Source organism: Pollicipes pollicipes, unplaced genomic scaffold (assembly GCF_011947565.3).
Source record: "Pollicipes pollicipes isolate AB1234 unplaced genomic scaffold, Ppol_2.1 Scaffold_4740;HRSCAF=5597_pilon_pilon_pilon, whole genome shotgun sequence".
NCBI classification, from domain to species: domain Eukaryota; kingdom Metazoa; phylum Arthropoda; class Thecostraca; order Pollicipedomorpha; family Pollicipedidae; genus Pollicipes; species Pollicipes pollicipes.
The window spans coordinates 25,192,146-25,219,713 of record NW_023596545.1 but is presented as its reverse complement, the minus strand read 5'-3'; the positions used below and the strand labels follow the sequence as shown (position 1 = coordinate 25,219,713).

The following is a 27,568-nucleotide window of genomic DNA, read 5'->3' as shown; positions in this document are numbered from 1 at the left end:
AGCTGGCGAACTGCCTCAGCGGACGGCGGAACAGTCATTGCACGTGGTTTTATGTTGGGGTCAGATGATGTAATCCAAAGCGATGCTGTATTCTCAGTTATTGCAACCAATCGGTAATGTCCGAAAGTCGTGCCAGGTTCTCGCATAATGTTTTGGCCGTTAGTCCCCGTCTGGTGCGCGATTAAGCGTAATGACAGGCATACAGCCCTCGCAAGAGGCCAACAGAGCTGACAGAACCATGTGAATAAGAACAAGGACATAAGGATGTTTACCTATTCATTATATGCTTGACACTAATGCCAGTGCTCAGAAGCATTGAGAGAGGGGGCTCGAAGCCGTCCAAGTATGCGGCCAAGCTCCATCCATGGCTGCTCGGGCCAGACCTGCACATAAGCGAGGAATGCCTACGTTCACAACACTGTTACGTTTCCAGTCTACGAGAAAAACAGTGTTAAGTGTTGCTTTTGAGGCCGGAGGAGACCTCATAACGGGAGATTCAGAGGGATTTATCACCACGTGGACAATCGACAACAACGGAGACTATCGCAAAAAGCTCGACTTTGAGGTGAGTATGGCTCCGACTGATACTAGAGATCTGCCCGCCCGGAACAGAGCAAAACATCACGCAACTGGAACCGGCCTCCGTGCTCGGTAGTTACGATTAGCTTCTCGCAGCCTTGGTGGAGTTTCTCCTCACCGCCAGTCAAATATTCTGAGAATTGTTGCCTCCGTGTGTCCCTTTCCGCTGATAAATCCACCACCACCGCCCGCCACCACCGCCCGCCACCACCGCCCTCGCGCGCCGCGCCTGTGCCGGTCACCTGACTGTGCGCCTGTTGCCAGGCGCACTCGTGCGCGGTGACGGCGCTGCTGCTGTTGTCCGAAGTGACGCTGCTCTCTGGCGGCGAGCGCGACCGCAAGATCTGCGCCTGGGACTGCGAGCACGGCTACAGCAAGCGCGCCGAGACCAGGGCGAGTAGCCAGCTGGCGAGTAGCCAGGTCCGGCGCCGTGCCGCGCCGGCAGCATGGCCTGGCGGTCCGGCGCCGTGCCGCGCCGGCAGCATGGCCTGGCCGCTCTGCTCCTCAGGCCGTATATATATATATATATATATATATATATATATATATATGTAATGCATATATATGCATATAGATGTGTTTGTATACATATATTTAATGCATATATATGCATATAGATATGCATCTTTACATATGTATATATATATATATATATATATATATATATATATATATATTCTTGTAAGAATGCACTCACATGTTAGAGTTGCAAATGCCGCCCGCTAATCTAGAATGTGATATGTCTCTTTTTCTGCCTCGAGAAAAACCACGCAACCATGGGAGTGTTAAACGCTATTAAGTTTCTCTTCGCATGCTTAACATCTAAACAACATGGATGCTGCTTTTCAGTCTTCCGTTTCTCCTGTGAAGTAAAATATATTCTATACCGTCCACCTCACTTTGTAATTTATTTAGAGCTATTTGCAGTTTGCATCGTTCTCCCGAGCCTTAGCGACCTATTCAGAGTCATCTAGCTTGTAGGGTGGATGGTCTTAACAGGTTCCGACAATCTATAAATCAATGGAACATGCAGTCGTGTAAATTGCGCTGGGTGTCTGATTCTGTTGGTTTGTTTACTTGGTCAACTCGTCGCGTTAAAAACGCGCGTAAAGAGCCATTATTTGACCGCTGCCATAAGAGCCAGGTCCTAAAACAATGCTCGTTACACTGAAACTGTGCCGAGGAAGTCATTTAAAACTTCCATTTGCGCTGGACGGGGAGCTAATGCATTCGCGAAGTTCACCGACAGGCTTAGCCACGCTCACATGCCCACGGTGACATAGGCGGCCAGTGCAAGGCCTGTGACTACGGAGCTTTCTAGGGCAGGCACTACGGCAAGAAGGCGTCCGCCTCTGCTCCGTGGCCTCGCCTCATTACGGTCTGACTGCCGAGGCTTGAGCTCGTGTGATGGTCAGTTAGCGTGTCTCCCACGCCTGACACCATTTCCCGCGGCCATAATATTGTCTCAAGACACGATAGGCGAACTGGCGTGACCCATGCCCTGTCCGGTGTCCCTCCTGCTGTTTGTCACCGGGACCCTGTTTGTGGGTTGCCATGGCGACCTCCTGAAATAGCTGGATAACTGAGAGACGGTTTTTGGTCGCTGCCGTGCGCTAGCGATCGACCGTCTCTGTGCATGTGAACGACTGTTGGGCATGCTAATGGGAGCAGCGAACACTTCGAATGATAACGATCACTATGAAGGAGTTTAATCCTCTCGGCATGCAACAGAACACGTGCTCACCAGCTTTACGAGTTAGATGGCTTTGTTTCTAGCAGTGGTTGCACACATACTTATATCGATTCATTTCACCGAAGGGGAAAGAACAGGGACCGTGAAAACTGACGGTTGAGATTTGCACAGCATTAGTCGGTCGGCTGAGGCCCACCATCGCGTGGTTTGGTGGTCTGAGCTCGGTTCGCCCCTCTGACCTCATCTTGCCTCACTATGTAACCTCGTTAGTTACTTCATTATGAAGCTTAATGATGATTTGTTTCAAATGACCTGCGTTCTCTGGAATCCTTCTGACTTTGGATGACCTGCACCGATAACAGCTGACATTCGTTGACATCCACATATCTCAGCTGACCTCACATAATCTGGATTGACCTCTGTTGACCACTTCTGATCTTTAGTAATCCGTGCCGAAAGCAGTTTATCTCCGCTGACCTCCAGAGACCTCAGCTGACCGCGGTCACCTGCAGGCGAGGCCGAGGCGACAGCGTCTAACCTCGTATGACCTTTACAGCTGCCAGAGGCGGCCGGCAGCATCCGGACACTGTGTCCGCAGCGTGTCGGCACCAATGACGGCAACATCTACGTCGGCACAATCAGGAACATGATCCTGGAGGGGTCCATGATGCGTCGCTTCAACACGGTGGGTCCTGCGCTCCTCCGCGATCGGAAGATAATACTGGAAGAAAGCATGCAGCCTCCCTTCATGAAGCCACTCCTTGGGTCACTAATGGATGAGTGCGCCCGCCATCTTTGCGATGTTCGTATTTTATGCTCGTGCTCGATGTTCGATGCTCGTTCTCTTCGCCTATGACAGTGGATCTCACGCGAGCATCTGTGCGTGATCCACAGGTGGTGTTCGGCCACAGTAAACAGCTGTCGGGCCTGGCCACCTGCAACGAGGAGGTGTCGTTTGTCACCGCGGGAAGCGACAGGGTGGTGGCCAAGTGGTCGGCGCAGCGTAAGCTTATATGGAAGTCGCCGGTAAGCGCTGCCTCACTATGCCAACAGTAACGGCCGGGTGCAGCTCACTGTGACGTCGTAGCGTGAGCTCACCACGCTCATCTCAGATGGAGTGGACTCAGAGGAGTGGGACAGATACGGAGAGTGTACGATGTGAAAGGAAATACTTGTAAAGAGGTGGTGAGCGAGAGAGCCAGAGAGCCAGGGAGCCAGAGGGGGAGAGAGAGAGCGCGAGGCAGCAAGAGAGCGAGAGAAGAGAGAGAGAGAGAGAGAGAGAGAGAGAGAGGAGAGAGAGGAGATGAGAGAGAGAGAGAGAGAGAGAGAGAGAAGAGAGAGAGAGAGAGAGAGAGAGAGAGAGAGAGAGAGAGAGAGAGAGAGAGAGAGAGAGAGAGAGATGAGTGAGGGAGGGGAGAGCGAGAGCGGCAATGCACAGGAGAATGCCGTTTTTCTTTGATGTTCATGAAACGCTCCCTCCTCGTTACCAACGATGGCGGTTCACGTTCGACCAGTTGATGTCTGTCAATGGAACATCCATGCTATTTCTGGTTTGAAGTGGTCAGATGGCTACCATCATTATCACAAAAATGCATGCACGTTGGGTAGAAGCGTCGTTCACGCCCCAGAGGCACATTATTGCGGCATTTCACAGACCTCTGTCTTAACTGTTCAATTACAGGGGGAACCAAACAACACTGCCGCCCGAACTGCCCTCTAGTATCCTTCGTTAATCCAAATCCCATTCACATAAAAAGAGCCTGAAGGGGCGTTGACTGGCGGTGATCACTGCGGCGGCCACTGCGGCGGTCACTGCGGCGGCCACTGCGGGGGTCACTGCGGCGGTCACTGCGGGGATCACTGCAGCGGTCACTGCGGGCGGCCGCCCGAGACACACTCACCCCGCCTGTGTCGGCGACCGCTCCCAGGTGAGCAGCGAGGCGGTGTCGTGCAGCGTCCACCCGCTGGACACGGTCGTGGCCGTGGGCTCGGCCGACGGACACCTGTACGTGTACAAGCTGTCGGACGGCACGCAGATCGGCTCGTTCCGCGTCTGCGGCCAGTCGCTCAACTGCGTCAGCTACAGCCCAGGTCAGTCAGGGGCAGCTGCCGCTGGCACCGTCAGCTACAGCCCAGGTCAGACAGAGGCCGCTGCCGCTGCCGCTGTCAGCTGCGGCTCGCTCAGCAGTTGCCTGTCCCGCATTGGACACGATACGTGAGCAAACATATGGCTGGATGAGTCTTGTTTGCAGTTTTGTCATGCATTAGCATCGTATTACGGTAAAAAGCGGAAGTTTTCCTCCGATGAAATAGCGTTAACTCCATTTGAGCGATTGTGCGTTCTGCAAGGGGAATAATACGGGTTGCGCTGTTGCAATAGCCAGCAACAGATTGCTATAGAATTCTGCCCCCCCCCCCCCGCACAGGCGACAGCAGTCATATGCTTGCTTTTTTACCACATAGTTACGGCTCTTACTTTTGGAGTTGTTTTGCGGCCAGTCATTAGCACAGCCGGTTCTTGTGGACGAGTCCTCCACGCTGTGCCGCCAAACTCTCTCCACAGTTGAACTGAAGCGTTCTGTACTCCGACGCAATCGTCTGTGTGTGCGGTGAGCAATCGGCGTTGCTGAGCCGTTTGAGTGTGCCACGGTCGATCTGTGCCGCCGGCAGGGGGCGACATGCTGGCGATCGGAGCGCAGACCGGCAGCGTGTACCCCTTCAAGGTGGGACGGGACGGCATGATCTACGTCAAGTTCGGCCCCATGCAGGGCTCACATCCCATCACCCAGCTGGACTGGAGCGTTGACGGGGAGTACCTGCAGACGGTCACCAGTGGACACGAGCTGGTCTACTGTGAGTACCTGCAGACGGTCACCAGTGGACACGAGCTGGTCTACTGTGAGTACCTGCAGACCGGTCACCAGTGGACACGAGCTGGTCTGTTGTGAGTACCTGCAGACGGTCACCAGTGGACACGAGCTGGTCTTTTGTGAGTACCTGCAGACGGTCACCAGTGGACACGAGCTGGTCTACTGTGAGTACCTGCAGGTCACCAGTGGACACGAGCTGGTCTACTGTGGGTACCTGCAGGTCACCAGTGGACACGAGCTGGTCTGTTGTGAGTATCTGTAGAAGGTCACCAGTGGACACGAGCTGGTCTGTTGTGAGTATCTGTAGAAGGTCACCAGTGGACACGAGCTGGTCTACTGTGAGTACCTGTAGGTCACCAGTGGACACGAGCTGGTCTACTGTGAGTACCTGCAGGTCGCCAGCGGACAAACTGGGTTACTCCGGGTATCTGCAGACGGATAAGTGTTAACAGAACTCCGTCGTTTGTTCCTGCCTAACTGGCAATACAATGTATGATAGAGCCAAAAAAGGCGACCGTCTTCCTCGTTTGTCATGCCAGGAATAGGCAAAAAATGTTTCAGCAGACAAACCTATCTTTGGCAGAGCATAAAGAGCACCATCTACTTCAATTCATTACGCCTGGCATGCATCCCAGTTGACACGGGCCTGATGCAAGCATGCTGTCTTTGGATTACCGCTCTAAGCGTCTGGCAGAAATTAAATAAACGCGCATGTGCCCTAAATCGTCGCACCACTGCTGGCTGGTCATCCGTTCTTTCTCCCCGGCCCGGGGTTTGAACGCGCGTCGATCTCCGCCAGGGAGCAAGCGGTCGCTGTCAAAGGAGAAATCGCCGTACCATCTGCGAGACAAGCACTGGGCCACGCAGACCTGCACGGTCGGATACCACGTGCTCGGTGAGCCCCGCCCCTCGCCGCCATGTATTCGCGGGTCGGCTGGCACGGCTCCTGTGACGGCGGGATGACCAGGGCCGGCACACAATAAGTTGAGATTTAGCTGCACTGGGGAGTGTCGTGTAGGAGTTGATATATTGATGGGCCGTATATATCCTGGTTCGTGTTCACTCATTCCCAAAACATTCGCGTGGGAAATGCGCTGATTATACGTAAGAGCACGTTGCTCTTGTCTCTTCAACAGCCTTGCTTTCAGAATAATTGAGGTACTACGTTTACGTAATGCCTTGGGCTGTGCCCGAAGGCATCACTTTACCTTGAGTCCGCGGGATCGGCTAAGGTGAGGCTCTATGACATGTCCGTCCTGCTCTGACCTATCGCGCGGCCGATCTCGGGCTCCTGACCTGTCGTGACCTGGCGCGGCTTCAGGAGCGTGGCCTGACCTACACTACATCAACCAGCTGCGGGCCTGGTCGGACAGCTACGCCGACGCCCAGCACGGCAAGGTGCTGCTGACAGCCTGCAGGTCCCGTGAGCACGACCTGCTGGCTGTCGGCGACTCAGAGGGAGGTCTGCAGCTGTACAGGTGAGATGGGGCTCGGCCAGGCCTGTGGACCGGGTGGGACTCGGCTCGGGTGGTCTAAAGGGGTTTTTGTTCGTTTTCTTATGCGCATTATCCGCTAAGTTAAAAAGCTTCAATGTTGGCAGCTCGGCCCCGGCGTTGTACAGCCTAGACGCTTATCAGTTTGCAGCCCCTGTTCACTGGTTCATGTAATTCTTAGCGACAGGAACCGTAAATGTCAAAAGATGTTCTGCATAGATTTGCGGGCATCTGGATAAAACCTATTTTATGGGACGGCTTTTCCTGGAAACATTGGAATATCATCGCAATATCCTCTCTTCCATTTGATCGTCATCGATAAGGCAAAGTTTTCAGCCTTCAAATGGAGCTGAAAAACCGGATCGGAACCTGGGCATTTATCTCAACGTTCCGGTTTTGCGAACGAGCCGAGACTAAGTAATACTAACGGAGGAGAAAACGGACGACCGTACCGAGAGAGGTGTGGGTGGATATGTGCGGAACGCTATTGTTTTCAAACGATGAGTCTGCCTGTTTGGGATATCATCTTAGCAGCCAGAGGAAATGAAAAATTGATATCACTGCACGGTGAAGGTGAATGTGCCGGCTTTAGCTCACCGGTCTAAAAGCTGTCCCGCCGAAAGTTACCTTAATAATCAGCCGGAAACCGGCAACGTCACCAAGCCCGATATCCAGCTCGAATACAAGACAGTGTGACCTAAGAGAAGAGAGATTGGCCATGCAAGTTATACTGCCGTATTAGTGTTCTCGATGTAGCCAATATCCATCCCAAATTTGTGCGGTTTTACAATAATTTGGTCGTCTTTACTACAGATAAATCATTGTAAATTCATCAAGTTAGTCAACCAAAATTTTTAGGCCTCGGCAGCCTCGTTGCCAGCCATCCCCAAGCAATGTTATTCGTGAATTAGCACCCAAACCTTATCAGAAGACCTCAGTCTGCTCACCTTCAGGAAAAGCGGATTTTCCAACATACTGATAGAGCCCATTGGCGTAAGTTGCCGTAGGTGCTATAGGTCTATAGGTGCCAATTGCTCTAGTTTTTGGCATCATGTACCTGATGACGCCTCACATTCCCAGCCCGCTGTCGCACGTCCGTGCCAAGCCTCACACGGCATCAGGCTGGCACCGTTGTGCACTGTGTACCCGATGACGCCTCACATTCCCAGCCCGCTGTCGCACGTCCGTGCCAAGCCTCACACGGCGTCAGGCTGGTACCGCTGTGCACTGCGTATCAGCTGCGTTACTCTGTGAGCTGGCCAAGCTCACCCAACGCATGGTGCGCCGAGGAGGTGGTCTCTAGCTGACATTGTGTACACATACAGTCGAATACAATCGATGCTTTGGGCAAACACGGGGAACGCTACGATAGCACTCGCTGTCACAGCGCACGTACCATAGCCGTTTCTGTGCAGTCCGCGGGACACATCCAATGCCACATTGCAACCCACTCCGGCATGCACATTGCACAGCGTGCATTACGCTTCCCGTTGCACAGCACATACCTCCACGTCGCAGCATGCTCCATGCCGTCCAGGAGGAGGCGCCGCTGTTGGCTCAGTGGGTGTGACGCGTCTGTGTCGCGCCTTCTGCTGGCAGGTATCCGTGTCCGCTGAGCATGCGGGACACACCTCAGTGCCACCGGTACAACCCCCAGAGCTCCCACGTGGCCTGTGCCCGGTTCCTGCGCACCGACCGCCACCTGGTGACCGTGGGTGGTACCGACGCCGCCCTGCTTCAGTGGCGGATCGTCTAGCGCCCCGGAACAGGACGCCGCACGGACAGGGCGGAAGCCGGGACGGAATGCCGCGCGGACAGGGCGGAAGCCGGGACAGGGTGCCGCACGGACAGCGCGGAAGCCGGGACAGGGTGCCGCACGGACAGCGAGGAGGCCGGGACAGGATGCCGCACGGACAGCGCGGAAGCCGGGACAGGATACCGCACGGACAGCGAGGAAGCCGGGACAGGATACCGCACGGACAGCGCGGAAGCCGGGACAGGATGCCGCACGGCCAGCGCGGAAGCCGGGACAGGATGCCGCACGGACACAGCAGAAGCCGGGACAGGATGCCGCACGGACAGCGCGGAAGCCGGGACAGGATGCCGCACGGACACAGCAGAAGCCGGGCGGATCAGGTCGCCTTTGCCGGCAGTGCGGTCCAGTGGGGGGCGGGGGGGGGCTGTCCTTCCCGCGAGCGCGAGGTGGGACCGCAAGGACGGCTTCCACGCGGGTGGAATCGTTGGCACGTGATGGGACGGAGAGCGGACTGTGCACGCAGGGTGTCTGAGATTGAACGAACCTGTTATTTTTGTAGGAGCTCTGAGTTCCCTGGTGTTTTGCCCGGCTCAGACGCAGCTAGTCCGTACTAAGCACAGGGTATGATTGTCGTGTGCAGGGTATGATTGTCGTGTACAGGGTATGATTGTCGTGTGCAGGGTATGATTGTCGTGTACAGGGTATGATTGTCGTGTGCAGGGTATGATTGTCGTGTAAACTCACGGTGCGATGGCATCGTTTGAGTCACCTAAGCAATGGTACCTCTTTTTGGTACGTCACCCAGAGTGCGGCGTCGTTTCTACTGGCAGCCTTGTTTCTGTCAGTTCACTGGCACGCCGCATATGATGTCCTGTCTTTTCATACTGAAGTGTCTTGCAGGGCACGAGATACGCGAAGCACCGCGCCCCGTCGCGTCCGCCGTGCTGTCCATACCAGACAGCCGTGCCTTGAGATTGGGGATCTCAGCGCCTTGAGATAGCCGTGTCTATGTGCATTTAGCATGTGAAGTCCTAGTCAGACACGAATGCAATATCATGCCGGTCCTAGAGATACAAACATGTCACCAGAGTTAGGCGTGGTTTCATCCGCCTAAGCGTGCATCGAGACCAGGCGCCCACATTCATTCGTCCACAATGGAGCTCAAGCGTCTACACTTGACAATGGCGATCTTGCCAGGACTGGTCACATTTTCAATGAGTTGCTTATGTTATAGCCCTGCCCGTAAGAGGGTACATTGCTGACGAGTGTACCGTTTCTCCATCACCCATTGAAAATGTAACCACGAAAAGCATAACTGAACTCGACGAAATAACTTTCGTGGTATATATATATATATATATGCTTTGGCTCCAGCATACTAACACCACTGTACGAGGTGCAACTGGCATGTATGGTCTTTCACAGGTTCAATAAGCTTGCCCTTTTCAGTAGGTATATAATTCCTTGAATCATTCAGCTGGTCTGATTCCATTCAATCTGGACTGACTTGGTGCGGGCGTTGGAATGACTTTATTGTAAATGAACGATGACACGTCAAAACATAGGCCATCCTTTTACGCGCTGAGATACAAAACGGCAGCGGTCACAAAACGTGCGCTGGCACCCAGGAAGCACAGACATCGCGTCACACGAGCTTGTGACGCGTCACACCGCATCCCGTCATGCAGGGCATAAAGGCACAACCCCAACACACTCGGATTTTGGACCCATCGCACTGCGACACGGGCATCGGAGCGCCCCCGGCCGCCTCCGCCGACGCGGGCCGCGCGCGGCGCACAGCGCGCCTAGACACAAGATACGGCCGCCGGACGCCTCTGGAATGATCGCGGACGGGAGCGGCCCCCAGCTGAGTATTTGGCGGCGCCGAGCCAAGCCTGAACGGCGCCCTTCCCCACCCGCCGCAGCAGCAAGACAACGCCAGGTACCATTTCCGCATGCAAGTAGATATGCATAGACGTCTCCGCGACGGGTTGCTGGCCAGCACAATCGGCGTTACTTCATAATCCCCGCCATTGTCGGCGCGGCGGCAGCAGCGCCACCGACGGCCCCGACCGACACTACTGATACCAGTCCCGTCCGCCAGCCGCGGACCCGGCCGCCCGCCCGGCGGACCTTGAGCAAAGCCAGCAGACTCGGCCATGGGCTAGAGGGCACAATACTGACGTCCACCTCTCCGTCTCGCTCTCTAAACACTGTACACAACGCGGCGCGTTCGCCGCCCGCTAAGGCACGCTTGGGACGGCAGACGCTCCCTACCGGCCACTGCCGGCGGCCCCGAGGCTGGGCCGGGCCAGCTTCGGCGCTCTCTCTACCCCAATGGCACACGCGGTGGGTCAACGGCGGCACGTGCACACGAGCGCGCGGCGGGCCGCGCCGCCCCGCGCGCGCTGGCCTCGGGCGCCGACCCGGCGCCGGCCGGGCCGCGCCGCCGGCGCCGACTACTTCTTGTCCAGGTCCTTGTGCTTGCTGTCCAGGCCCGGCGAGCCCAGGTGGATGTGGATGTTGGAGGGGAACTGACTTGTCCAGACACTTGAGCGACTCGTTCAGGTAGTTCTGGGGAGGGGAGAGAAGTCAGTTAGCCCAGCTCTGATCGCGCCGCAGGATGACGCTTGGTCATCACACCCGGATGACGTGTTCATGCTTCGGATGACGTGTTCATGCTTCACATAGGCCAGCGCAAAAACCCAGACCAGCACCACGCCACTGCGAGTTCCATTTGGATCATGCTACTGCGTGTCCCTACGGATCTTCGCACGGCAGCAGACAGCGCATACGCAATATAACCTTGTCCACGTGGTGACCAGGGTCATTACACGCGTCACCCGGGTGCTGGCGCACACGTGTCAGCCTAAGTCCAACGCCATCCATGTCAGTCAGGGTCCCAAACGATGCCTGTCATCCAGGGTCTCCATGGCGTGCCTCGGTCGGTCGGTCGGGGCAACGCACCGGTATGGGGTCGGGGTATGCACCACACATCACAGTCTGGGGCAATACTACACACCCGGTCAGACTCGGTCGGTCGGTCGGGGTAACGCACCGGTATGGGGTCGGGGTATGCACCACACATCACGGTCTGGGGCAATACTACACACCCGGTCAGACTCGGTCGGTCGGTCGGGGTAACGCACCGGTATGGGGTCGGGGTATGCTCCACACATCACGGTCTGGGGCAATACTACACACCGGTCAGTCTCGGTCGGTCGGTCGGGTAACGCACCGGTATGGGGTCGGGGTATGCTCCACACATTACGGTCTGGGGCAATACTACACACCCGGTCAGACTCGGTCGGTCGGCCGGGTAACGCACCGCTAGGGGTGGGTCGGGTATGCACCACATCACGGTCTGGGGCAAACTACACACCCGGTCAGACTCGGTCGGTCGGCCGGGGGTAACGCACCGGTATGGGGTCGGGGTATGCTCTACACATCACGGTCTGGGGCAATACTACACACCCGGTCAGACTCGGTCGGTCGGTCGGGGTAACGCACCGCTATGGGGTCGGGGTATGCTCCACACATTACGGTCTGGGGCAATACTCACACCCGGTCAGACTCGGTCGGTCGGTCGGGGTAACGCACCGCTATGGGGTCGGGGTATGCTCCACACATCACGGTCTGGGGCAATACTACACACCCGGTCAGAACACCCTGCCCGGCCACACGCACGTGCACGGAGTCGGTCTCCCACCACCTCCGCCAAGCGGGGTCACGAACGACACACCTGAAAACGGCAAACCGCAATGGACCACACAGACCCGCCTAGCATTCAGGTATGCAGCCCACCTACCTCCGTGGCGGTCAGAGTCACAGTGATAAACACGCGCCTGTTTGGCAGTCAGATGACGCTACCGTACGCGCACCTGTATGGCGGTCAGGGCGGCCACGATGGCCGGGCTGCCGAAGCCGTGCGTGATGAGCGAGAAGTGCGTCAGGTGCCGCTGGATCTGCGGGTCCAGGATGATCTGCGGCCGCGTGTTGCACAGCGGCGACCGGTCCTGGTTCAGCAGGTCCATCAGCTCCTTGGTGATCTCCCTGTGGTACCAGGCGCACCGCGTCCAAACCCCGCGGACAGTCCGGCTGTGGGACGCCACGGCGAATCCCAGCAGAAAATCCCAGCAGAATCCCAGTCGAAAACAAAGACGGCGTCCCGATATCGCCAGTATGACCTGAAATTCCCCTCCTGTGGGGATTTCAGCCCGCGCATGTTCTCGGTAAACTAGACTTTATTTCAGTGCACCCCGGGACTGATCCACTCCGCTGGCACGTTCACCGTACAATACGGACAGGCAGGCCCCGAGGACCGCCGCTCTCAGAAGGCAACCGGTCGCCGGACATTGCCGGCGCCGGCACCCCAGCGCCCGCGGCCCCGGGAGGCCCAAGGGAAGCCCCGAGCCGCCGCGCCGTCGGCCAGAGCGCGCTCACTTGGTGGCCTTGACGAGCTCGCGGCGCTGGTACTGCTCGGCCGGGTTGGCGTGGTGGCGGCACAGGTACTCTGCGATCTGACGCGACGGGAACTCCGTCTCACACACGTAGCCGAAGTCGCGCGCCAGGTGGATGGCCTCGCCTGCGGGCGTGGAGTCACGGGTTACGGCGATGGTAGGGGACGCGCGCGGCCCGGGCGGCCCAAGCAGCGGACGCCAACAGGGACCTCGCGAGCGACACCCGTCGCCGGCTGACGCAAGCTAGCTGCACCGAATAGGCCATTCTTCGCGAGATGATGCGGCAGTGACGGCACCACCCGTCCGCCGTCCAGCGCCGCTCCGGCTGGGGTCACGTGACCGCGCGACAGCCGCGCTTCTGCCGGCGGCAGCCTGGCCCGCTCGCGACTGGGCGAGGTGAGCGGGACAGGTGCAGAGCTGGCGTCAAGACACGGACGGATACCCGGGCGAGCACGGACGCGACTGGGCGAGGTGAGCGGGACAGGTGCAGAGCTGGCGTCAAGGCACGGACGGATACCCGGGCGAGCACGGACGCGACTGGGCGAGGTGAGCGGGACAGGTGCAGAGCTGGCGTCAAGGCACGGACGGATACCCGGGCGAGCACGGACGCGACTGGGCGAGGTGAGCGGGACAGGTGCAGAGCTGGCGTCAAGACACGGACGGATACCAGGGCGAGCACGGACGCGATTCGTTTCAAGCTTCCAAGACACGGGTACATCCCAACAGGTCGACTGGCCCAACCAACCCTGCCGCCGCACCTGCGCGCGCCGACGCCCCGCAGCTGCACCCGCCCCTCACGACACTCTCCGGCGTCCGGGCGGCGTCTACGCGCCGCCCCGGGCGGCATCCGAGCCGCGCCGTCATCGCCGCAGTCGGGGCACCCCACGCGCAGCCGGGGCCGCACCCCAGCCATCGCTCGCGCGCCGCAGCAGCCGCTCATTATGGGCGGGCCGGCACGCCTGCACGGCCGCTGTTGCCAGTCGGGGTCAACGGACGCTGGCGGGCGGGCAGCATCACAGAGAGAGGCACGGCCACGGCGAGCCCATGTTGGCTGGCAGCGGCGCCGGCCAGTCGGCAGACGAGTGCTTCACACATACGAGTGTGAAGTGTGAAGCACTTCACACTCGCACGCAAGCCCGCACACATCATGCTGCTGAACGATGCGCAAACCGCCTTTGACCAAACTTGTCTTCGACGGTCTACCTGCAGGAAACATGTCAGTCTTATGATAAGTTCTATCGATCCCACGGGCTGGACTGGCTCTTGCGTCTGGAGGGTGACGCTCGGGACTCTGCACCGAACCGGCTGACTCACCCTCGACCAGTGACGTCAGCAGCGTGACGTTGGCCGCCTTCCTCCTGCCCGCAGGCAGGTTCAAGCCGATCTTCTCTAGGTTTTCCCGCAGTAACCTACCTCCATTCTTCGATTTCGCCCTGCAGACAAACGGGTGCATGTCAAGGTCACGGGTACGCTGTCGGACCATGAAACAACGCGGCGCTGACATGGATTGGGTATGTCTGCAAAAGTTCGCAGCTCACGAAAGAACCCATACACAAACAGCAATGAACTAGAATTGAGTGTTCCGCGTGTCGCACTCTGCCACGTTGGATCAAACAGCTCTAAACTGGAGCACTCTCACTGGCGTGCGGTCATGCGACAGGGTTGGCAGTTCAAGAGAGCCGATGCTTTGCCAGTCTCGACGTCGCCGGGACGCGCTGCTATAGGTGGCGCCTGTTGGAGTGAGTCACCCTGCCAGATCGCCAGAAGTCGCTCGGGCCCACAGAACGGCCGACAGCAATTACTCAGCATCCACAGCACGACGTCGGCGTCGTCACCATCGCCATGTTGCCAGCGCAGGCACGCGGTTGGAGCGAGGGAATCACCCTGTCGCACTACAGCCACGGGCGGACGGACCCTTTCCTCCGTCCAGCGGGAAGTGCATTGCGAAGCCAGAGGCCCGCTCCCCATCACCGAGCCTGGTGCTAGGGAAGCGGTGGACTCGTTCAGGCCGACGTGGACGACATTGGTGGGCGGTTGGGTCAGGGGTGCGTACACCAGACTCTGCAGGCTTCAACCGACCGCGGAAAACGCGGTGAAACAGAGACAGTGTCTAACAGGTCGCGACGAACCATTGTCTACAATGCGCGATCACTGGTCGCAAAACCTGGCCGGGCCACAGACAGCGCCAGAAGCTTTCGTTCCCTCCTCGCTCGGGCTAGGACGCAAGCGGCTTGGCGACTGTGATGCAGGAGCGACACCGAGCACGCCGCCAGAGCCGAGCGTGCCGTAACAGCCGCTCCGCGACAGGCACCGTTCTCCCGCAGCGTCGCCGGCAGGCGAGCCAACGGCGGCCGTGGGCCGGTGCCGCCCCTCCTGCCGCCCGGGACAGGCCGCCGGACGCCTGTCCTGCCGCTCGGCTGGGCTCCGGGCTCCGGGCTCCGGGCTCCCGCCGTCAGCGGGCCGAGGCCGACCCCGATCCACCTGTCAGCGGCGGCCTCAGCCCGTCATCCGGCCGTCCGGGAGCGGTTTCACCGAGCGCGGAGGACGGGGCTGGGTCGGCGCGAGCGGCGGCGGCGGCGGCGGCGGAGGGGGGGGGGGGGGGAGGCGGACCGCAGCACGCCACCGGCGCCGCCGAAAAGAAAGTGACCGACAGCCGCGTCCTGACCGGCCATTAGCACCGGCGGACGCCGGACTGCCCGGAGAGCGGGCGTCGTTAGCCGAACCGCGGGAGCGTGCGGATCCGGCCGGGCCGACTCCAGTCGCCGGGCGAAACCACGGGAACGTCCGACCAGGGCCGGGCGCTGACGCGGGAGGCGATCGGCCGAAGCCGGACAGTGGAAAGCCGACGAGCGTCGGGGATCTGAAGCGAGGAGGCAGCCGATAACAGGCAGTGCGCTCGCTACCCAAGTGACGCATCTACACCACGGTGGCACCGGCGGTCTGGGTGCGAGGCGCCGAAACTGATCCGAGCGCTGAGATGAGTTCGCGCAGCTCGCTCGGCCGGAAAAAGAACCGGCCGGCGAATGGCTCGCCAATCTCCCGCCGGCCAATTAGCTGCTACGGGTAATTGAGGAGGCATGCCCGTCGACCATAAATCCGACGGCAATGTAATTTCGAGTCGGCGGCTCTTCAAGTGGCAGCAGTCTGCAGAGTGCGCGGGGCGCGCGGGCCATTTCTGGCCGCGCCGAGCCGCCAAATGTGCGGCCGACAGCTTTCCCAGCAGGCGGAACGGGGTTAACCACTGTCCTATTCGGCGCGCGGAGAAGAGAGCGGGCGGAGATACCGGAGCGGGCGAGAGCGGCTCCGGCCAGGCCAAATGAACGCGGCCGCCAAAGATATACTACCTCTCACCAGGACCATAGGGTCGGGGCGGACCGATAGACGATCAGAGAAAACCTCCGGCCCGCACTGTCAGACAGCCGACGGAGAAGGGCTGGGTCATTCAGCCCCTCATGGTACAGAGAGTGTTCCAGTTTAAGAAGAAGCCTAGCACGGAGCCTACCCTACAGCCGTCCGGTCGTTGGCCAGGGAGAAGCCTGATGCGCGACCCGCCGAAACGTCCCGACTCAGAAGCCACGGCAAGCATCGCACGCCGCTTATCGAAACTGCCTTCATACGCGGCCAACCACCCGTGCTCTGGCAGAAAGGTGGTGGCACATCCCCACCGGCACCATAGTGGTGCGGTTTGGTGCTGGTAAACGCAACATACTCCACCAGTTGGCAAAAGAACACCACTGGATACGTTGAAGCTGGACCCACGGCGCATCGAAATGACCCGACAAACGACTTACGCAGTCATCTAACGGGTGACCCAACTTTTCAAAATGACCTCGTATTACCACTGGCGGTAATTTACACACAAGCCATAAAGCAGGGCCTCGACGTAAGCTTGATGATTGGTGGTTTTTGGGCGTCTCGGCATCAAAGGCTACTTCGCGCCCAATCCTAACATAGGCTCTCAGGTTCCTGGCAGCTTATCAAGCGGCCTCTGACATGATACCTGCATCCCATGACATACGAGACAACACGCACACGCAATTGTGTGCATTTAAAAAAGAGCCTGTCATGCAACATGTGCCGCGGGTTTCCGCATGGCATAACGTGTTCACGTGAGGTGAACATGTGACCAAGTAGATCAGGATGGGGCAGCACGCACCACATCAAACACGCCACCGCGCGTGCCAGCGACCCCTTGGTGCCGGGCCCTCCAGAGCGCAGACGGAGGGCCGCCGTCTGAAGACGAGGCGGCGGGACCGAGGCTCCCACCCGGCCGTGGTTGGAGCTCTCCCACTGCCATCAGCGCCGGATCGAGAGCGCCGCCGATGTCCGCGGCAGTGTATTGTGCGTTTGAGTGACCGATTAATGTCGGTCAGCCTCTAGCGTGTCCACTCGCGCGCCATCCGGTGGCATCATAGCTTAATGCACCGCGCCGGCGCGTTCGTAGCCAGCTGCACCGCTGGGGCTCCAGCTCGCAGCGCGTCCTCGCTGCCTCAGGCCTGCACAGTGAAGCACCATGCTGCACCAGCGCGGCGCGGTGCCCACAGCCGGTCCCCTCCAGCCGGAGCGGAGCGGAGTGGCGCGCTCACCTCGCCCCGCTCCGGCCGCGGAGGCGCCTGCCCGCCGCTCGAGCTCCGCCCGGCTCGGCTTACCTGCGGAACACGCCGCCCAGCAGCGAGGCGTTCAGACACTCGGGCGACGCCAGCCGCCGGCGCACCTCGGCCACCGTCACCTTGTACTTGGAGGTGGAGCTGAGCAGCGACAGGCGGCCCGGCACGCTACTGAACACGTCCGTCGGCGCCAGGTCGCGCGACAGGCCTGCGCGGCCGACGGCGGCGTGAGACGCGGCCCAGCGCCGGCGGACGGGGAGAGTCCGGGCCGGAGGAGGCGGCGGAGCGGGGAAGGCTGTACGTTTCAGGTGAAGCGGCAGGTCCGAGCCATGCAGAGGGACCGGCGCCGTCGGCAGGCCGTGGGACGAGGCGCGACCGCGCGACCAGCCGAGGTCCAGAAGACCAGGAGCTGGTCTAAGCAGCTGAGGACAAGGAGCGGCGCAGCGAGGTGTCACGCGGCGCGCGGGGGCAGATCAGGTGGTCAGGTCGGCGCCCTGTCGTGTCCCGTCCCCCGGCGTCGGCAGTCGGTGGGTCGGTGGGTCGGTGGGTCCGTCGGCTGGCCACCCACCTGCGGATGATTCCGCCCAGCAGCGAGGCGTTGAGGCACTCGGGCGGCGCCAGGCGGCGGCGCACCTCTGCCACATTCACTTTGTACTTTGAGTTGGAGGCGAGCAGCGAGAGGCGGCCGGGCACGCTGCAGAACAGGTCGGAGGGGTGCAGACCGCCCGGCAGCAGCGCGCCCCCCTCGCCGTCCGAGTCCGGCCGGGCGCCTGCAAATGCTGCCCGTTAGTGTCCCCGGGCTGATGACACCGCGCCTGCCGCCGCCGGCCCGGCCAGCTCCTATTCAGACATGGCTGGGCGGCCACGGGACTGCTGCCGAGGGTCGAAAGTTGCGGATGTCGAGGTTTTTCAGGGTTGCTTTACATGTACCGACCGTGGACGCGATTTTGATCATCGAAGAGAAAGATGTCCCCCCCCCCCCCCTCTCCCACCCTCAATACCACTAGACCGAGGTCATGGCATGATCTTTTGCTGGCAAAGCCGGCGCTTTTGCTGTTAAGGACCGTTGCGGCCGGGGTTAAGTTGAACTATGCAAGCGAGGCCGAGTATTGACTGAGGCGTGCCGGGTGTAAGCTGCTACAAACCACGGAGATTACCAGCGATTTATATGCAGCCAGGATTTTGTATGAACATGGAGCGAATTTTCCCGCCTGGTCCCGAGAAAGCACTGCTCCAAATGGCCTGGGCCGATTAATGAGGATCACGGCTGGGCAGTAAAGCTGCTGTGAATGGACTCAGGTCGTCGTCGTCGTTGGGGCTTTAGGACGCACTCAGCTGCTGAGGCTATGCAGCGTCGCCGCCTCTTACCCTGGCGGAAAGAGCGGGCACCGCGGGGAATCGCACCCTATACCTCTGGTTTCCCAAACATGCAGTGGTTAACACAGATGTGTTAACCACTATGCCATTGGCACCCATGGAGTCACGTCAGGTTAGGTCATGTCAAGTCAGGTCAGGATGTCAAACCAATAGTTGTCAATGGGTACATAAAGCAAAAGTATATGGCCATGCATATGGCATTGGACAGAACTGCAACTAGCTTTGACCTTGTTATAAAGCATGTTCTGCGGAAAACGCAGTGCAAAATGACATTATTCTGACCATGCAGATCAGACTTTTTGAAAGATATTTAGAAGTCAATTCAATGTTTGAAAAGTGTTTGACAAATTGCCAGGCTATGCCAATCCATGGATAATCCTTTTCTGAGAGAATGAGTGCATGGCACCAATGTATTTGACTTTAAAATCAATGAAGAATTGCATAAACCATCTTGAATCTGCCCTTATATCCAGATGTTCATAACAAGAGGTGTCAGAACCCAGTTTCTGAAGACCATGTCAGGCTTATCCCATATAACCACAATTTGCAGCATCACAATTAGTGTACTTGTGTGGCTGAGTGCTGGCAGCTAACCTGGCCACTTTCTTTGCATATGGCTGACAACCATACCAGGTATGTAAGATGTGGTACAAACACAAAGTTATGCTAGTCAGTAGTGATGTCCATGGTGTTGTCATACATCTGAATATATAAATGGCAGGACAGAAGCAGGACAAGTGTAGGGTGAGGAAATGACAAGCAAAACACAGACACAACAAGCAATGCAAATAAAAGAAATTTTGACATGTTTTGTTAGGAGCAGAAAATGTAACACATGAATACAAAGATTAATCAGGCAGGCATCAGCATTTCAAACAGCATGTACTGCACAAACAAAAGCAGACACCAAAAATAAATGTCACTCAAATGCTAGCACCTAGCATGCATACAATTACATTAATAAGGGTGTTTGACATCTCCCAACAAGCTAACAGAAGCAGAAAATAGTAGGAACTTACCTGGAAATGAATCACTGTCCATGCCCATTCCCTGTAACAACAAAACTCAGGTTTATATACACATTATGAAGAAAAAAATGCAATCTATTGATGTAAATAGATTTATATCATGATACTGCTTAGACAGACAGGTAACAAGAAGCTTATAATTATGCTACATTTACCCAATTTGACTTAAAATTTTCCTCACCCAAATATTTGACCCAATTGCAGCCTAGAAACACAAAATGAGCAGAATATTTTGCCTACTTAATAGACCATACACCAGAAAACATTAAGCCCCATGTCAGAAAATGTTTTATGAGCTACTGTCACTCATGACTCAACAGGCATGAAGGGTGGCTATTATGCACTGAATCATGAGTGACATTGAGAACTTACTGCATAGCAACTGTTCTCAAATAGTTTCATAGCTTTTCTCAGAATGTACAACTAACAGAAAACGGATAAATATTGAATGAAATGCTCCAGTAATGGTTAGAACACCAATGACGGCTAAGAATAGTTTTTCCAGTAGTATTAGCATTGTTGTCTACATGTGACCTCCCTGCCTGAAAGCAGTATGCTCATTGTTTTAAATGCATGCTATCAAAAAAGCTTTTCATCACGGAATCAGTGATTTACCCATCAAAGGTAGACACATTGCACAATTGCCATTATACTATGATAAACCTTTGAACAGAACTTTGCAACAACTTATTTCTTACTGATGACTTTAAGGTGGCTATCAGGGAGACAAAAATGAGTCAGCAATCAATCCCCCTTTTAAACAATGAAACCTGGGCCAGACGTCCGCCTAAACCTTTATATAAGTACAGAAATGATCTCCGAAACACGCACCATAATGTAATTCATATCTTCGTCGGAGTCCATTTCTACTTCAATAATTCGTTGCGACATATTGCTTCAGAATTTTGGCACGATTTTTTCGCAAATAGCCCTCTTTTCATCAACGCCTCACAAATACAAAAGGTAACGCGAGGGACTAACGTCCACAACAAACTTCAACAGATAATTGCTTTTGCGCAGCCGCAGCGAATGCCGAAGAAGGGGCCACAGCACATATTGTCTTAGCCGCAGTCACACTGCTGCGCAGCGTCAGGTATGCCGCACCTATTGCTGCCACATAAAGTTATTCTCTGCGGTCACACCGCGGCATCGGAAACTACGTCACTGGTTTCCGTGAAATAAAGCACCCAGCATTTGGTGGACTGCGTGCGATGCCGTCAGTCAGGGGCGCAGTTTTGCAAGGTGAGGTGAGAAGAGGAAGAGCTGAACCACAAACAATTTTGGATACTCCCAAAGTTTGTCAACAAACTAGTGTTTTCCCGGATTTGGCTCGTACTTCTTTCAAAGTTGGGGGGTTGGATGCCGAGATGGTGGGAGGGCTAGAGACCCCCCCCCCCCCCCCCCTCCCCCCTGGAAGGCGTCAAGGCTTCCAGGATGTCCTTCAGACGTATGCCCTGCACGTGGCTGGCTTGACATTCTATCCGGCCCCAGGTTCCCGCTGGGGCAGGAGCCCCGATAGCGCCTCGGTACTGTGGCCCAAAAGGGACAGACCATTTCACCAGATTAAATGGATTTGTGAAAGAACTGAACTTGCTAAGCGATTGCATTCATAATTGGTAGCTGGACTGCACCGAAATGTGAACATCGATGCATGGACAGATCTATCATGTTTTGACAATGCCTGATTGATCATAGCGCTGTCCGTCTATGAACTCCCGGCCGCGTGGGCCGCTGCGACAGACACCCGAAGCGCATCTGCAGGCACTCGGTCCTCCGACCCTGATTCCGTGTCAGTGTGGTCGGATAAGATTGAGATGACTTTAACTGTCATGCTGTCTCCTTTCTAAGATTATTTAGGGAGTGCACTGGGCAACACATCATGGATCAATGGTGTATTACATTGAGCTACGTTGTGAAAGAGACAACATACCTGTATTAAATTGGCCTGGCTTGTATGATGTATGATCATTCCATACAAATGGCGATGGGTAGAGCTGTGACGTCTCATTCAATTTTGAAAGTTTTTGGTCATTATGCATGTGCGCGTGCTGCATTTGTCTATCGAGGAATCGCCCATGAGGAGCTCCATGATGAGGTGATATCAAACCGATACCATTGTATAAGCCTAACGATTTTCCGTAGCCTCGACAATCTCAAATGAGTTCTGACCTTTCTGCAGAGTCTCAGATCATATCGGGAACTCCTGGTTTGCAGAAAACAATCGCTGGTATCCGAACCATCCTGTGAAACTCTTTAATGTATCAGTGCCCTCGTCGTTTTTTGGTACTAAAACCGTTCTCGGTCCTAGCCAGAGATGAAGTTTCCGTCTCAGTCGGGGGCCAGCTTGGGGAAAGAAGTGTGTGAAATTTGGGAAACCATGCCTTTGGCTTTAGCTGAACTGGGGACAATTTCAGACCCTCATGCTTTTGCGATTTGTTTCTGCCCCGCAGGAGTTCAAGGCTTTTCGGTTATCTTAAACTGATCCATGTCCATCTTTGAGAATGAACAACGTGATTATTTATTGGTGACGTCAAGAAGTTTGTCATGGTTTTGTCGGGCACCGTTTTAACTTTCACCGTGTTTTGTGTTTCAACCGTTTCAGTACCCAGCCATGCCGGATCCCCCATGAGTTTTGGATTCCGGAATGTGTGCAATCTGCGGTTTACTGGGTCTCGGAGCCAAATATCGTCTGTATCCCCGGGTGTTTTCAATTTCACTGGTCGGGCATAAGATGCTCTCCGACGCCGGCGCATCTTAAAGCTCCAATCATCATCAATTCCGCTGGTCTTCCGACACTGTACATGCCATTCAACGGCTCGGTAATCCGGGGAATCCCTCGGGTGTCTTGGGAGTCTCCTGGCTGCTTTGACCTTTGATGGCTGTAACTTCCTGGTATTTAGCTATGCGAATCTTTGCTAAGCCATTGCTCGACTGACTCTTGAGAAGTCAATGGACTATCCGTGTCAGCTGATGCAAATCCTACAAATTAATTGGCAGGTGAGCTGGGCAATTGGTCTCAGTTTTACTGAGGCAGAATAAAACGCAGCGCAGCCAAACCAAATCGATAAACTTTTTTATATTGGATAGTTAAAAAATTGAACCGTTCTCACCACGGAAATGTGTGTCAGCTTTTAAAAGCCTAGCGAGTGCAGTGCACTTAACGTCGCAAGGAAACCACGTTAAACGTTATTGAGCCTGGCTGCATTAACCACTTTGCCTGAAGCATCTTCGGGACGGCGTTGCGATGTAAACAACACATAACAGATTACGAAGCCAGTGCCGGGTCGTGCCCACCGTCTGACGGGCGTCAGCGGCGGCGAGATGCCAGCGTACCGCTCATTTATGAGCGCGAGAGCGCGGCACGCGCAGCTCAGGCAAAAAGCTGGCCTTGAGAATCTCCGCCGGCCACGCCTTGTACGGTCGTGGGTAAAAACGGAGCGGGCGAGGTAACGTCACTGGAGGCCGCAGAGGTACGTGTGGAGGGGGGAGGGAGGGGGTGCTCTAGCGGCCCGCCGGGTGAGCGCGACGGTGATGGGCCACCATGGCAGCGTCTGGGGTGGGCTGTCGCATACCGTAATGGAAGGTTACAGAACGCCCCAGGGGAACATCCTGGGCTCATTGAAGTTTCCTGTGCCCGACATGTTAGTACGAAATGCCGCAGCGCTAATGACAATACGCCGATAGGAGAACGCCTTAACCCCGCCCGCCGCAGACTGCCCTTCATCAGCCGAGCTCCACTGTAAACTGCATCGACCAGATCACCCGGCCGCCGCCGCCACCGCCCGCCTGTCAGCCCTGTAGTGTACTGCGGTGACGTCACGGGCCGGGCGGGACGGCGGCTGTGGCCGCGACCGCCTGTTGGCACCGGGCAAACTTCCCGGCCGGTGGGCCGCCCCGGCCCGCCCGCGGCCTGGCATTCCGTCACGGACACACTTCGGTGCTCGAGCCCGCTGACCACGTGACGTCACGCGACTTAACCGACTGTGTTTGAATATTCCCTGAAGACGGCTCAACTCTGTGTGATATCAACAGAGCAAAGCGCTAAACATCGGAGGCCCAAACCCTGGTAGCTCAAAGTGCAGCAATGTTGTGGTGCTACATCTAAATTTTGAAATCGTTGAAAGGGAACATGATTTTATTTGGAAGATGAAAAACATAAATTGTAGATGAAGCAGCGCAGTTACATATTACCTTGCCCGGTCGATGGAATTCGGGGGTGCTAGTTTGCAAGGCATTTCGTTCAAAAGGTCACCGATGCTAATGATCCAGTACATTCGTTATGCATTCAACCGGTCTTGAACCTGGCGACTACAAGTCCTGCAGCCACAAACCAGGCAGATGTTTGACACGATCGCGGTTCGCTGCCCTCATCGTCTTCCACAGACGCTTGGTTGGGCTTAGAGGACGTCGCCGGGACTGGGCACAGCTCCCGGCTGTCCAATGTTGCTGGCGCCATCGCGGTCATCGATCACAGCACGGAGTCAGCGCCCGCGCGCGTCAACTCTGAGCCAGTCACAGGCCAGCGGAGGGTCTGAGCGTCGTCAGCCGTCACCGCAGCGGCCGCCACGCCATCGGACGCCGCCGCAGCGGCCGGTCTGAGCGTCATTAACCGCCGCAGCGGCCGGTCTGAGCGTCACTAACCGCCGCAGCAGCAGGTCTGAGCGTCATCAGCCGCCGCAGCAGCAGGTCTGAGCGTCATCAGCCGCCGCAGCAGCAGGTCTGAGCGTCATCAGCCGCCGCAGGAGCAGGTCTGAGCGTCATCAGTCGCCGCAGCAGCATGGTCTAAGCGTCATCAGACACCGCAGCAGCAGGTCTGAGCGTCATTAACCACCGCAGCGGCCCGTCTGAGCGTCATCAACCGCCGCAGTGGCAGGTCTAAGCGTCATCAGACGCCGCAGCGGCGCATCTGAACCTCATTTATCGCCACAGCAGCAGGTCTGAGCGTCATCAGTCGTCGGAGCGGCAGGTCTGAGCTTCATTAACCGCCGCAGCAGCAGGTCTGAGCGTCATCAGCCGCCATCGCAGCAGCGGGTCTGAGCGCAGTCGGACGCCGTAGCGGCAGGTCTGAGCGTCATCAGACGCCACCGCAGCAGCGGGTCTGAGCGTCGTCGGACGCCGCCGCAGCAGCAGGTCTGAGCGTCATCGGACGCCGCAGCGGCAGGTCTGAGCATCATCGAACGCCGCAGCAGCAGGTCTGAGCGCCATCGGACGTCGCAGCGGCAGGTCTGAGCGTCATCGGACGCCGCAGCAGCAGGTCTGAGCATCATCGGACGTCGCAGCAGCAGGTCTGAGCGCCATCGGACGTCGCAGCGGCGCATCCCACGCCGAGGCTCACCTGTCCGTCGTCCATGGCGTGGATCGAGTTGGGGATGACGATGGCGTCCTGGCCGTCCAGCACGTGCCCGGCCCGCATCAGCACCGTCTCGGGCCGTGACGCGAACCGTGCCGAATCGTACATGTGCAGGTTGGCCGCCTGCAACGCCGACGAGCTGGGTCAGGTCAGGTCATCGGCCGACCAGAGCTCGTCTGGACGGGCTCGGCACGGGAGCGGCAGGAGATGACCGAGCATGAACCAGCCGCGTGATGTCAGCCGTGCACCTGCAGACTGCCCCCCCCCCCCCCCAACAGCTGCCAACAGCTGCTTCAATATTGGCATCCGTCATGCCCCAGCGGTCGGATCTTGCCTGCAGTCCGTGACGTTTGGTCGGCGGATCTCCATAGTGCAGCGTGGCCATTGGGGGATTCCTAGAAAGTTGGGGGGGGGGGGGACATTCACGTTCCAATAGTGTTAAATAGTGTTAAATAGTGTTAAAATGTAATTCATGTACGTTATGGTCATGTTATATTAGTATGATTCAATAGTGTTAAAATTTAGTCTTACTCTTATGGTGCGCGCTGGTTGTGTTGAAATGTACCAGTATGGCTGTATATTCAGATGTAATGCTCATCGGATCATGCCAAATACTCCTTCCACGAAGCCGTCTAAAAGGCAGCAGGCATTGCTATTCCAAATGTGAACCGGCTTGCACCTCCCCGCTCCACGGTCGTATCCTTCTGACTCACGAGTACACCGTGCACGCGAGCAACCCAGCCCGAACACGCCCTGCCGTCTGCAGGAGACAGCCGCGCCAGTGCTGCTCGGTGCTGTCCAAGTGTGTCATTCATGACTGTGACCCCACTACGTGAGCAGCGTTTTGATTCTTGCGAGTTCATCCACAATAGCTCGGATGCTTCTGAATACGAGCCTTGACCTTAGCTAAACGGGATGGTAGAACAACGGAATGTGCCATAGCGGACTGGCACAATATTCATCTCGGCAAGGAGATATCTGTTTAGATTTTACGAGGCGCCTGCAGGTCAGGCTCTAGACCCAGGGCCATCAAATTGAAATTCCAGCCGATTTTGAAATGTTTCTTATTAACATGTTTTCCGGTGTCCAGGACCTGGTTTAAAGCTAAGGACTATTCTTGGCCATAGCTTAAACTGTAAGCTAATTTCAAAGGTCTCACCGAATTGGAGATATTCACGTTTTGCCGAAGGATCCATCTGCACCATGGGCTTGCTCTTAGTCTAAAAAGATGACTGAAGCTCTTGAAAACTGGGCGCATGATAACATTTTTATCCAGGATGCACACTGGTGCGATCCTCGGGACATCTCTTCACCAGTTACTCCATCCGAGCCTGCGGCGCATCGGCGTCTTCCTAGCAGGCACAGCCGGCACTTGTCGCGCGGGTGCCAACTCGGCCCCCGCAGCTTGACCCCCCCCCCCTCTCCTCCCCCCCTGCCCGCCCGTGGTCGGTAAGTGGCCGGCCGGCGTTGCCCGCTGCCCGCGGCGCGCGGCGTACCAAAACCGCCGCCGCGACGCAGCCCGGCGCAGATGATTGCCGCGTTGGCCGGCCATTAGCGCCCCGCCCGCGGCGGCGCGGGAGAGCGCGCGGGCGGCGCGGACCCCTGCACAGTGTGCCGGCAGCAGCGGCGCGCGCGCCCGGTCAGCGCCAGCGGCATGACTTGCACCGGGTCATTACACCCGGCGCGCGTCCGGCGCTCCACTCGCTCACTGCCACGGCGCCGCCGCCGCGGAGACGAACCCGCCGCGCCGCTGCACGGATGAGCAATGCGCAACCGTTCACATTACGCCGCGCTCGTTGTCTTGATAAGGTGCGGGCATTGCGGGCCAGGGTGCTGGCTTGGGCGTGGGACGAACTTATTGATGGGGGCGCGATGTGAGCTACTTATGCTCCGGGGAGACCGCGTAGGATAGTAAAAGCTGACGGCGAGACCGTTTGGATACTAAAACTGACGGCGAGACCGCTTGGGATACTAAACCTGACAGTGAGACCGTTTGGGATACTAAATCTGGCGGTGAGATCGTGTGAGATACTAAAGCTGACGGTGAGATCGTGTTGGATACTAAGGCGGACGGCCAGACTTTGTGGGATGCATTAGCAGACAGGCTTTAACGATGGTACTGAATGTTACCTAAGCTGATTTTTTAAGTTGGCCGTAAATCCATGTAAGCTACGCAATTTGACGGTCAAAAAGGAGATAAAAGATCAAAACAGATCGCTCAGTCCCATGTTGTGAAGCTGCAAGCTTCTGTCGGTGAGACTACCTAGGATACCCACGCTGACGGTGAGACTACCTAGGATACCCACGCTGACGGTGAGACTACCTAGGATACCCACGCTGACGGTGAGACTACCT

At 56.9% G+C, this 27,568-nt stretch overlaps 2 protein-coding genes and 1 long non-coding RNA gene across 9 annotated transcripts in view; 2 read left to right on the top strand and 1 right to left on the bottom strand.

Annotated features, from left to right (window-relative positions):
• The window catches only part of LOC119098091 (echinoderm microtubule-associated protein-like CG42247), a 38,575-nt gene extending 29,151 nt beyond the window's left edge, over positions 1-9,424 (top strand). Inside the window, exons 15-22 of the mRNA XM_037221019.1 lie at positions 844-972; positions 2,829-2,957; positions 3,167-3,298; positions 4,201-4,363; positions 4,943-5,125; positions 5,942-6,037; positions 6,464-6,620; positions 8,235-9,424. Coding sequence (XP_037076914.1) covers positions 844-972; positions 2,829-2,957; positions 3,167-3,298; positions 4,201-4,363; positions 4,943-5,125; positions 5,942-6,037; positions 6,464-6,620; positions 8,235-8,391 — 1,146 coding nt within the window. The 3' untranslated portion in view covers positions 8,392-9,424. The remainder of the gene's footprint in view (positions 1-843; positions 973-2,828; positions 2,958-3,166; positions 3,299-4,200; positions 4,364-4,942; positions 5,126-5,941; positions 6,038-6,463; positions 6,621-8,234) is intronic.
• On the top strand, positions 2,884-4,259 carry LOC119098606 (uncharacterized). Its single transcript, XR_005094270.1, has 3 exons — positions 2,884-2,957; positions 3,167-3,298; positions 4,201-4,259. It is a non-coding gene; the product is annotated as an uncharacterized LOC119098606 (long non-coding RNA).
• A 470-nt stretch (positions 9,425-9,894) lies between the features above and the next one.
• Positions 9,895-27,568, bottom strand: part of LOC119098605 (transcription factor AP-2-epsilon) — a 43,288-nt gene continuing 25,614 nt past the window's right edge. For 6 of the 7 annotated variants that reach the window (XM_037221576.1, XM_037221578.1, XM_037221572.1 and 3 more), the window contains exons 3-9: positions 25,199-25,336; positions 19,855-19,885; positions 18,027-18,228; positions 14,166-14,284; positions 12,835-12,976; positions 12,273-12,444; positions 9,895-10,965 (exon numbers count right to left, since the gene is read on the bottom strand). In XM_037221576.1, the coding sequence (XP_037077471.1) occupies positions 10,405-10,965; positions 12,273-12,444; positions 12,835-12,976; positions 14,166-14,284; positions 18,027-18,228; positions 19,855-19,885; positions 25,199-25,336 (1,365 nt within the window). In that variant the 3' untranslated portion in view covers positions 9,895-10,404. Of the gene's footprint in view, positions 10,966-12,272; positions 12,445-12,834; positions 12,977-14,165; positions 14,285-17,500; positions 17,667-18,026; positions 18,229-19,854; positions 19,886-25,198; positions 25,337-27,568 lie in introns of all 7 variants that reach the window. The other variant, XM_037221573.1, reaches the window with a different exon arrangement.